This window comes from Sceloporus occidentalis, unplaced genomic scaffold, assembly GCF_023333645.1.
Source record: "Sceloporus occidentalis isolate IW3139 unplaced genomic scaffold, rSceOcc1.0.p SCAF_6, whole genome shotgun sequence".
Lineage (NCBI taxonomy): Eukaryota > Metazoa > Chordata > Lepidosauria > Squamata > Phrynosomatidae > Sceloporus > Sceloporus occidentalis.
Window position 1 is genome coordinate 94,902,509 of NW_028316986.1, and position 12,366 is coordinate 94,914,874.

The window sequence follows — 12,366 nt, forward strand, 5'->3', positions numbered from 1 at the left end:
GTTATGAAATTCAGTATGCAGGAGTTAGCAGTTTCCACTGTGAAATCATTCTTTGTATTTCAGCACTTCAGTCAGTAGGCACTGAGTTACTAAGATTAAACACTCCTCGATGTACAACTGTGTTTACTTTTTGTATATTATACGTTAAGGTAATATGCTATGAGAGTGCTTGTGTGTCAAAAGTGTGACTGGGCTGAAGAAAAGCAGATGGCTATAAAATGAAAAAGACTCTAAAATCTGAACTTAGGCTACAGTTGAGACCTATGGGAAGTCTTTAATGCTTTAATATTCCCATGTGATGCTTGTGGCCATGGACATTTCCTTTGCTGTCTATGAGTTCTCTGACTCTCCTGTGGCGTTTAGTATCTATGAAGAGCTCAAGTATATATTCTCAAGCATTTTAACTTAAGAATCATAAGTACTGGAATGATGGTCATAGACTCCTAGAAGTTGAATGGGTCTCAAAGGCCCTTCTAACCCAACCACTTGCCACACAGAAATGCACAATTAAAGTACTGAAAAAATGTCCATTCAAACTCTGTTTAAAGACCTCCACCACCCTCTGAAGCAGTCTGTTCCAGTTGTTCTTAACCTGTGGGCTTGACCCGGGGGGGGGGGGGGGGAGTGCATGCAGTGTCTTCACAAGTCATCTGTGAAGGCCAACTCTGCTCCTTTCACCTTTCTAAGTCCTTTCTTCTCACCCTGACACTGAAATGTGGAGAGTGAATGAGAGAAGGTGAAGGAGATATAGGAGGCAGAGAAAAGTGAGAGCTCCATCCCTCCCACCCAAGCAACAACAGCATGGCTCCGCATCTCGACTCTCTCTCCTGTGCCTTTCCAGCCCTCCTTGCCTTGCCTGCTTTCGTTCCAGTTGTTATAGGAATTCTGAAAGAAAAGGGCAAGAAGCAAATACACCTTGTCCAAACAAGTCCCCACTGCCTTGACTAGGCATCCCTCTTCGCTCTCTGGCTCCCTTCCTTACCTACTACCCATGTCCTTCCACTGGAGCAAAAAAAAAAAAAAAAAAAAAAAACCCACACAGAATGTTGTACAGAATGTCAGGCTTTGGGGCTGCTGATGTATACAGAATCATAGTTATGGGAGACAGCAAGAGGCAGGTGAGTGGGCAGGGCTGGCTGGCTGGCTAGCTGGCATAACAAGCAGCAGCAGGAAAAGCGACGGCAGCAGCAGTTCTAGAGCCGTTGTATTCTGGATGTCTGTATGAGGGAGTGTATTACGTGTGTGTGTGTTTGTATATGCATAAACTCATGTCTTTGTAGTTCTGCCTTCAGGAACCTCCGCCTGCACACAAGAGGGGGGATAAGAAGTAAGCTTGATCCCTCCACATCTCATGCATGCACATATGCATACCCAGTAAGCAAAGTCCAACTCCTCACGCCACTCAGTACTACTACTGAAACACACACAGTGTTTTCACAGAGGGTTTTAAATTCCTCACTGCACATCACACAAACCCCGCCTGACCAAAGGTGTTCCACTCACCTGTTTTAATGGGGAGAAAGATGAAGAAAGGTATTCTAGAATAGAAACTATTTGAAAAATGTAGTCAGAACTCAGAATAAAAGGTTCAGCTACCAAATCTGATAAAACAAAGCTTGAAAGTGAAATGCATCCCCAAAAGTATTAAATTAGACCATGGTTCAGTGTTCAGTTGTTATTATTTTAAATATATATTGAATCGTTCCAATAAAACATTATAATAGGAGTGTGTGAATTTACTTATTTCCCCCTTCTCTCCATACCAGTGAAGACCCTTGATGAGCAACTTTAAATAAATACTTGATGCACTTTAGGGTTTTAAATCTTTAATTAAGACTTGGTATTCCATGGCAATAAGATATTTAAAGGAGGTCTGTGGTAAAGAAAATGTTAAGATCTCCTGGTCTGTTGCATTGCTGAATAGTTCTTACAGTAAATAAGTTCTTCCTATTGGTGCTGGTGATAATAATGATTTTGACAACTGTAGTTTGTCAACATAACACCAACAATAACAAGAAGAAATTTGGAAAGGAAAGGTTGTTCCGGATTTCCAGAGGTCACCATGTAAGAGAAAATATAACCTATACTGGAAGCCTGCTTGATGAGGCACTGTCAGACAATTGTATCTGTTCATCAATCATGGACCTGTGTGTTTGCCTTTACTTGCTCCTTATCACTATCACTTTTATTAAGGAATCCAGAGAGCTCTGTAGCCAGAAATTGAAGATGGAAGGAGATTCTTTCCTTTTTGAATGAGGCACCCAGCCGAAGTGCTCTTACTTAGCTCTCTTCAAGTAGACACAGAGTAGACCACTGCAAGGCAAGTGAAGAAAGCAAGTGGAAAGCTTCTCATAAATGACTTCTGCATGCAGGCTGAAGGAAGCACTGTGTGGCCCCTTATATATTCAGAAATGTTCCTCATGTTTGTCAAAGGATGTCCTGTTTTCCTGCCACATTCAGTACATAGCATTTAGATGAAGCACACCCAAACACAGTGGAAAACCTTGCCAGACCCGAGTCATCTGAAAAGAACTGGGTTAAAAAGGAGTGGTAAAATACTGCTCCTTTTACCAGCCCAGTTCAAAACCATGCTGGCAGCCTGGATCGGGGCCAGACGTCTGCAGTCGCCATAGCCCTGGTACAAGTAGCACCAACATAGCCCTGCCGTGTTTTTTTCAGCCTGTCTGTTTCGGGCCTAGGTTGCATAAAGTTGCTAACATCACATGGAATGGAAGAAAACTAAAATTTGCTAGATGTATTTGGTACTGTTCACTTTAGTGCAGGTGTACTTTATGACTACTTTATGATGTAAAAGAGAAAATAGTAGTGTTCTGTGACTAGTCCTCTTCAAAATTACATACCTAATGTATAAGTCTAAAAGTGAAACACTTGTCTGACTTTGAGAAAAACAGTTTTCTTTCTCAGGGTATAATGCATGACCTTTTTTAATATTCCAGTTTCATATGATGGTTTAATTTTTGGACTTTACCTTTTAGAATGATTTGTGAAGTGGATTATCCAGTAGTGTGGACATTATCAAGGAGACACTGCACTAAAAATTCATACTGTTGGACAGTTTGAGTGTCAAACTGTTGGGATAATAGAAATGCTTATCCAATTTAAAACTGGCACGCTGGCTGTTGGTTAACCAGATTTCTCTTTGGTCAATAGTTCCAAATATTAACAATCTCTTCCATAAAAAAAGAATATAGTAAGGAAAGCCATAGACCAGATTAATTCAGCCTTAAAATAGTGCAGGAGCCATGACATCCTAGAGAACCTTTGCTCTAATGGTAGTCTGTTGCCTATCTCTTGAGTATAGTTTGATGAGGATATAAAAAGTTTTGGGTATGAAACATCTTTTGTGTGTGGAGGGAGTTGCATTAATCTTTAACTCCTTCATGGCAGCCAAACATGATATGGTTCTGCTATGCTGGAAATAACTGTGCCTATTGAATTTGACTGACATAAATGTGGGAGAATATAATTGTCCAGTTTTGTCCTATTCAACCTTATGGAGAGACCTTAAATTTTAAAGAATTCCAATTCAGAAAAAGTGAACATATTTTTTGCCACTCCTGATTCATTTTCCTATGATAGTTTCCATGACAGTAAATGGGGTATTCTGTATCATGCTGTCTTTAATGTTCTATAAGTCTCCTTGATGTCATTTTATGTACAAATTAAGTCTTCCTCAGCTGTATTTGCACTGGGCAATTCCAGTTTTTTCCCAGGTTTACGAGGTGATTTGTGGGCATGCAGGTACCATATATTCATATACTATTTTGCTTCTTGTTGTATAATCTTTTCTCAAATATCATTTCAGAATTTAAGGTCAGATTTACTGAGTTAAGCATACTTCTTAATGATACTCATGCATCAAAAATGAGATAAAAAACAAGAAGAACTTTTCCATCATCTTATATAGGAGCTGCTAGAGGCAACTATTAAGTTTTTATGGTGTGCCCATGTGAAAACTCTGTAACTCGCAAAAATCTAGTTTACAAGAGCCTCAAACTTTGCCCACTAACTTTTAATTTTAGCAAAAAAGTTTCAGGTTATTTGTAATATGAAAGTAAACTCTGTAATTTTGAAATTGTAATGGGGAATATTTGATAGCTCTGGTTCTAGAATAAGGAATGAGAGCCATTAATGGGAAAGTTAATTAGGTAACATCAGAAAAGTTTATCTGGTATATTGGGATTGCATGGTTCGCTTGTCATTTAGTGTACTTTTGGGATTCTTGGTTGCATCACACCTCTGGCTCTGATACTGTGTTATGAAGAATATTAATAATGCTGCAGAACAATTACTGGTTCATTTAATAACTGATTAAAATTCATGCATAATTTAATGAAACACGAACAGACTTTATAAATGTCTCCTTGTCTTTAAGAGTCTGGAAACAAAATGTGTATGCAAATATATGAATATGCTTTGCCTTCACCCTGAGAAAAAAGTAATATGTGTTGATACAGTAGCCTGAGACATGCATACATTTATCCATATAATCCTGCTAATCAACGTATATATTCCTTTGGTTAAATTAAATAGAATACAGTTTTAGAACACAAAGCTGTCTTAAACTCACCATTATGCATTAATTGAGTGCAGAAGGGGTGAACTGAGGTGATTTAGGTTTAGGTGGGAAATAAAATTGGTCAACTTGAGTCTTGTGCTTGGAGAAACAAAGCGATTTAGGTGGCTCTATCATTGGTATATCAGAAGTCTCCCCAACAGTCATCTGGTCAGTGGAGATGGTAATTTTTATTTTTATTTAATTTTAAAATTAAATGTTATGTTAGTAAACAGAACTGGAGGAATGCTATGCTGTACAATTTTAGTGTTTGACATGATTGACTACCAAATTCATAATTTTGATATTTAACCATTTGATTTCACAATGAATGAACTGTCATAATTAATGTTAGCTTAATTGCTGAGATTAATTTCAGTCAGAGATCCAAATTAGATTTAAATATAGTTTAAGTTAGGTTCAAAGACTGCAGGATATTCTTATATCATTAGAATTGCATTACACAAATATATGTGTTTTCGCTTTTTTATTTTTACACTGAGCAGTAGGTTGCCTCAAGACATTTGGTAGCTTCAGGCATAACAACAAATTTCTAAGTAGTCAGTTAAGTTAAAGTGTGTAGTACTCAAAGCTGTGTTGTTTTGATATATGAGGAAGAATGTCCCAGAAGCAGTATTTTCCATAGCAGTAAAAATGCAGTAAGAAATTAGGTATCTTAGAATTTGCTTCCTTTTGGGGACAACCTACATCAGCTACCTGATGTGATTTCCTTACTCTGTCTAAAGATAGGGCTAGCTTTTAAAACTAAAAGGAAATAGGCTTTCATGGTAGTTGCTTATCCTAAAATTCCCATCCATTGTTCATAACAGTTTCTATAGGAAAATCAGGGCTGAATCAAGTGTTTTACTCATGCAGATTTCTTCCCTCCCTCTGCCTTCCTCCTTGATGCTGTCTGTGGCTTCATCCACATTGCAGAAACAATCCAGTTGGACACTACTTTAACTCAATGCTATGGAATTCTAGGAAGTGTAGTTTGCGGCAGTTAAAGTGGCGGAGGTCTAAAGCAAGATTATTCCACTGATGCAGAGCAAGATCTTGGAATGGCTCGCAGCCTTGACACTGCTGTGCACAATACTGGAACAGACAATATTCCTTTGCCTGTAGATCTTAAATTGCTAGTAATGTATAACATGCTAGCCAAGTTGCTAGATAGTGAGGTAGATTAATGCACAGAACCTTAAATACAATAACCAAAAGTTTGAAACTTGGCCTGAACTGTAGCCAGTGAAGGGATCTACAAGGGCGGAGAAACAATTGAATATTTGCAGAGATTTAAACCAACCCAGAGGACATGTTTTGAATTAAACCAAAGGGAGAAGAGAGGAAGAAGGCATATCTGTCAGTTTGCTATTACAATAATCCAGACATGACATAACCAAAACCTGCACAAGCAAACAGGCAGTCTTAATAATCAAAAACCTGCAGATCCTATAGATGTTCAAGAGATGGAAATTACATGCATTAGCTCTTATCCCAATCAAATATGCTGTGTCAAAGGTCATCCAGCAGGATGCAAGGTTCCCATGCAACCTTTTTACTGTGCAACCCTGTAAACAAAGTGGAGGGTGTGACAGATGGGCTAGTGGAGAGTTAGGCTGAAACACCAAGATCTCTGTTTTTTCCATATACAGCTTAAGATAGTGGGTGTTTATTCAAAAAGCAATGCTAAAAAAAAAGCAGAAAGAGGCATCAAATTGATTTAAAACTCTGGAAAGTCTGTATATCATCTGCATAATTGTGACGCTGAAAACCTACATCTGAAATTTAAAAACAAAACCAAGAGAGAGATTATATAATGAAAAAAAGGAGACGGCTCAAAACTGTGGCTCCCCTACAGCTTCAGGAAAAGCCTTTAAGATAGATCCGCAAAAAGAAACAGAGGAAAAACAACTAGTACCCCACTATTTCAGTACAGTGTTGCTTTTATAATGATGTAAAAAGTTCCATAGCTAAGTTACAACCTTCTTTTCTAGTTCTTTGCTGGGATGAGGGGGGAGGGGAAGAAAAATTTCAAATAGATGTTTGGTGCTTATTCCATGTAACTTTATTAAATACTTTCCCAATAATCTCTACTTTATTGTTAAGTGTAGGGGTGGTTTCCTACAAAATTCCAACATAATACATGTTGCTTTTCTTCAGAAGAAAGGACTGGTGTGTGTTTAGAATATATGATTTTAAAAAACGTATGGCAATAATGAACAAGCAAAGACCTCTCCAGTATTATTGTGGCAGAAGCTACTGACATGGCATGTGATCCTGGAGATGGCTCTTCAGACACAAGATAGGTTTCTGTCTGTAGTCATAGGCTGTTATTTATAATTGCCATTAGTTGAAAGCATACATGTGTGTTAACTTTGATTAGGAAGCTGGATGCAGGCAAGTCCTTTGAGAAACTAATCTACAGAAAAGTAAGGTCATCTGATTTTATCTTTCATTTTGATGTAATGAGTAAATTTCTCAGGTATTCTTGAGATGCTCTTAGTTCACAGATCAGCTGCAGAAGGTAGCCCAGAAGGAAGCAACTGACTGATATTTCAGAATACTTGGTTGGAACACATACAGAAAATTTGGATGGAACACATGCAGGAAATTTTAATAGATTTTTAAATGTTCAAATAAAAATAGATTTTCTAGTTGCTTAACCAGATTTTGGAGTTACTACCTTGCATTACTTCTGATTGCAAAACCCCTTTGTGACTTGAATTTAGCATTGTTGCTTAATTAAGTGAAACAAATTACCCAAATTATAAGCCATTTCAAATGAAAACAAAGTCTCCATATTTCTAGAGATTTCTTTTTATTCAGGAAAGTTTGTGTTCTCTTTTTCTTCCTGAAACTAAAAACTTTATCGCACAGGACTGCTCTCAGAATGGAACGGAACGAGTGAGGGACGAATGGGGAACACATTTTACCGCACACACAAGTCTCTCACTCATTCCGTTCCATTCCCCATCCATTCCAGAGGGGGCAATTTTTGAGAACTATTCAAAACAGTTCTCAAAAATCGCCCCCTCTGGGGATGGATTGGGAGCAGAAGAGAAGGACTTGTGTGTGTGGTAAAATGCATTCCTCACTCGTTCCATTCCCGGTCAGGCTTCTTTTGGACCGTTCTCCGTCTGTGCTGGAGCCCTGTGCGATAAAGTTCTAAATTACTTGCCGGAAATGCCACTTCTAGGCAGAAACTCCATAGTTATATTTTATCCCCTCCTTCAGTCTCCTGGTTCTCAATTCAATTTTGCTGAAGTCTTAAAATATTTTTTGTCATGCTTTATTGTTGGCTGATACCCACGGGAAGTTATCTGTTTAAATACATACACACTTTTTTATGTCACTCTTTTATATTCTTTAAATCCTGGCCTGTACTTATATTGATATGGTATTATCTTTCTGAATTATTTCTTTTATTTTCCTTCTTACAGAACCTCCTCGGCCAATAGCACCTCCACAGTTGTTAGGCGTTGGACCAACTTACTTGCTGATTCAGTTGAATGCTAATTCCATCATTGGGGATGGGCCCATTATCCTGAAAGAAGTAGAATACCATATGACAACTGGGACATGGACAGAAACCCATGCGGTAAATGCACCAACTTATAAACTGTGGCATTTGGATCCTGATACAGAGTATGAGGTCCATGTTCTTCTAACAAGACCTGGAGAAGGTGGTACTGGTCAGCCAGGCCCTCCGCTTATCACCCGAACCAAATGTGCAGGTATGTTTTAACATTCTGGATGCCATTCAGTATATACTGTGATGAAGCTGATGCCAAAATATTATTCTAGAATGTTCTTCCTATCCTGAAAGCCATATATATCAACCATGTCATCTTTTTAATATAGTTTAGCAGCTAAGAAATTGAACAATTGTAACTTTTCAAAGGCCAGTGACAAGTTTCATCTATCACAAGAGATCTAAAATGTTTTCTGAGAGTAGAATAGAATAAATATTTCCTGAACTGGTATATAGTCAGGGCTAGGAGTGTTAACTGCAAGCTGCAAAGCTCTTTGTTTAAAACTAAACTTGGCTGTGAACTTCTGAGGTAGGATTAGCAAGTCAATAGTAATCCTCAGCTCTTCACTGGAGTGTGCCGAGATAATACTCACCTTATAGGATTTTAAGAGGATTTCAGAGATAACTTGTGGGCACTTGAAAACAACATAGAACATTTATTTCAACTTATGGTATGAATGACATTGTATTTGTGTATATATGTGCATTTATAGTGGTTTGGATCCAGATGGTTTTATGCAACAGGGCTTTCCTACTTCTTCTTGTGGTGTCTTCTCCCAGGATTGTTGTTTCTAAGACCTAGTGGATCTTCACCCCCTCCTAGATTGATGAGGATGTGGCACAAAGATACAGTAGCATAAATGTTATAAACTGGAAGGTGATAACTGGAGTTCTTGCTGCAGCTGTACAGATATCTACTTTGCAAAGGGTGTTCAAGCAGTTGTGGAGAGGAACTTGTAGTCTGGAGGTATCTCATTCCCCAGTGCTACGAGAAGGAGCAAAGCTGCTGCAGCCCCCATTTGAATGCCAGTAATGTGAGAACTTAGTGGGCTAAACACCCTAAAGGCAACAGATCCTGTCTGATTTTGAAGGTTAAGCAGGGTCAGCCCCTGTTAGTATTTGGATGGGACACCACCACTGAACAACAGGTGCTATAGGCTATATTTCAGAGGAAGGATCTGGCAGAACCATCTCTGGAAATTCCTTGCCTAAGAAAAACCTCATAAATTGACAAGCAAATTGAAGGCACACACACACACACACACACACACACACACACATCATTTTTGAAAACCCCTTATCAAAGTTGATCTTACAAACATAGCAGGAATGGCTTGATGGAAAAAGCCTTTATAATTTATTTGCTTCTTAACAAAATAAGTGATGATACAGAAATCAGGGATGATTTATAGGTCACTTTTTTTGAGTAGCATGCAGGAGCATGTGTGCCTCTTCTTTCCGCTAGGGCTCATGGAACTTATTCCAAATCCCACTTAATTTTTATTTTATTTTATTTTATTTTGGTGTGGAAAATGAGAATGATTCTGTAAGCCACAAAATTCAAGTAATTCCTGAACCATTCTGGTGTTCTCCCATGTGTGTGTGTGTTGCAATTAATTTGGCGTGGTGGCGGCGGCAAGGTTACCTAGAAGTATTGGGTAACAACTGTTGCAATTATTCTTGAACTAGGACATTAAACTGGGACACCTTGTTTTGATGCTTTATTATTTTGAAAATAAGCCATACTACTCCTTGAGAACACTTTGTTTTGGTTCTACTCATTTAGTCTTCTGAACAAATAAAAGTTCAGTCATGAACAGTTCTAGAAATGCCAGCCATTCTGAAATTTGAAGTACATTGTGTTATTTGTACCCTGGGTTTCATGTGTCAAGCTTGGATCAGGTAACATTCACTGATATCCATCTTGGTAAAGTATTCTTGGGTCTCTTAAATATTTTAGACTTTAATGCAAAATAAGGTAGAGGTTAGAAGACTGGTTTGGAGAACTAAGAGTAAAAAATAAAATGTTGACTTCCACTTTTATGAAGTATACATTGTGGTATGTATAAGAAAGTGAAGCTACTTATTCTGCAGGTATTGGCTATCCTTATTCTAGGACAATATGATTTCACATAGACCAAGAATCCATCAGAGTTTGAGCACTGTTACTCATAATAGAATTTCACTACAAGCCAGAGATGAGATTTTTATTCCCCAGTGTGAACATAGCATTCTGCTCCAATAAGATAAACATCCTTTAAAAAGTCAACATAATTTCCCTAAATCTGTCTAAATCAATTGCTTCCAGTTTTCCCCCCTCTAAATGTAAAATGTTTATTTTTGATCCACCAAACACAGACACTGTTAGTTGGAGTCTTGTAGCACCTTTGAGACTTACTGAAAGAAAGAAGCTGGTAGCATGAGCTTTCGTAGGCTTGAGCCTACTTCTTCAGTGCCTATTTCCCCATGCAGTTTAGGAAATAGGCTCAGGTCTACAAAAGCTCATGCTACCAGTTTCTTTATTTCAGTTAGTCTCAAAGGTGGTACAAGATCTCTTTGCATAATGATAGAACACACTCTGTTCATTCTCCAGCTGCACCCACTGCTGTCATCCCACACACACTATTGATCTACAGCCATCTTAATTTTCTAATAAGTCTGTACCCACTGAACTTTTGTTGCCCTCCAGATGTTGTGCTGAAGGCACCTGTTTTTCCTCCAAAGGGAAGCCGCAGCTGCCAAACCATACGGCTTCCCTCCAGCAGAAAAAGAACCCATGAAAAGCGGGTTCTTTTAAAGCTGCAGGGGCAGCGTAACAAGTGCACCACTGGTGCACTCATGTAAGCATCGCGTGGCAGCGTGCAGACACTGTGCAGCACTTATGTAACAATGGTGGCGCCCGTGTATACAGGGCGCCGTCATTATTACACTGCCACCACCTACTAGAGTTGCAGGGTGTGTGGTCGCTCCGCCCCCGCACAACCCTAGTACATGGCCAGGCCAGCTCAAAGCGCCGGTCTGGGCCGTGCCTTACATTGAAGACAACACTGTGTTTTTATTATAGGATAAATTCGAAAATTATTTTTATGCAATGAAGTCTGGCAAGTTAAGTGTTGTGACATTTCAAAACAATGTTATAGCAATCTTTTATCCTGCTTTTCACTCTAAAAATATCTGTATCTCATACTGTACTACTGTTTGAAGCATTAAACATACCATAGGCGCGTTACATACGCGCAGAAAGTATGCGCTCTGCGCATATTAGGGTTAGGAAGGGGCGTCACTTCCTGACACTCTTAACCCTAATACGCGCTGAGCGCGTAGAAAATGGCAGCGCCCTATACACATGTGTGCCGCCATGACGTCACGACCGCGCTGCCTCCAAACGGGGCGGCGGGAAGTCACGTAGTGGGGCCGTGCGAGGGCGCCTGGGGCGCCCTTTCCGCAGCCCCAGAAGGAGCTCCGTTTCGGAGCTCCTTCCATGATTTGCGTCGCTGGTGCAGCCTCTACATGGCTGCGCCAGCGACACAAATGAGAAAGGGGTCGAGTGGCCCCTTTCTCTGCGTCCCCGCCACCACCTTTTGCCGCTTCCCCACGGCCTGGAAAGCGGCGGATCAGGGCCTCAGAGGCTGCCGCTGTGGCAACCGAGGCCCCTATCCAGTGGGGAAAGGGCCAGTTACAGGCCGCCCCAAACGGGCGGTCTGTAACACACCATAGTTAACATAAGCACAGATGTATACTGGTCAATGACCGAATAAATTTTTATTACTAAGCACAGATAATACAGTTTCATACTGATTTTTAGTACTTGCTGAATATATTTAGGTTGATTTAAATACCATGGCTGCATCTTATAGAATCCTGAAATTTGAATTTTGGGGAGGCAGTCAAGCTCTCTGACTGACAATTTAAAATCTTCACACCAACTCCATCCACCTCTCCCCCCAAAGAAAATCCCTGTAAATCACATTATTCCATAGGACTGCATCAGAGTAGCTAAGGTGGGATCATTTAACTTAAAAGTTCAAGAAACGTAAGTTCCAGCTGGACAATATGGATGGCCAATTTATTATGACAGACCCTAGACACAAAACAAGATTGGTATATATTGAAACTGCAACTTTGCATGAGCCTTTAGAATCAGGTATTGGTAGATGGGTGGCTCCTGTGTCAGTGATATGGTGAATCCACTGCAGAATTTAGTCTGAACTTAAAAAGAACCTATGTAATGTGTTGAACGTCTGGGGTAGGGTAGGAT

The 12,366-nt window shown here is 39.5% G+C and overlaps 1 protein-coding gene across 7 annotated transcripts in view; it reads left to right on the top strand.

Annotated features, from left to right (window-relative positions):
• Window positions 1–12,366, top strand: part of PTPRK (protein tyrosine phosphatase receptor type K) — a 468,792-nt gene that overhangs the window by 283,568 nt on the left and 172,858 nt on the right. For all 7 annotated transcript variants that reach the window (XM_089530406.1, XM_089530407.1, XM_089530409.1 and 4 more), the window contains exon 7: window positions 8,017–8,310. In XM_089530406.1, coding sequence (XP_089386532.1) covers window positions 8,017–8,310 — 294 coding nt within the window. The remainder of the gene's footprint in view (window positions 1–8,016; window positions 8,311–12,366) is intronic.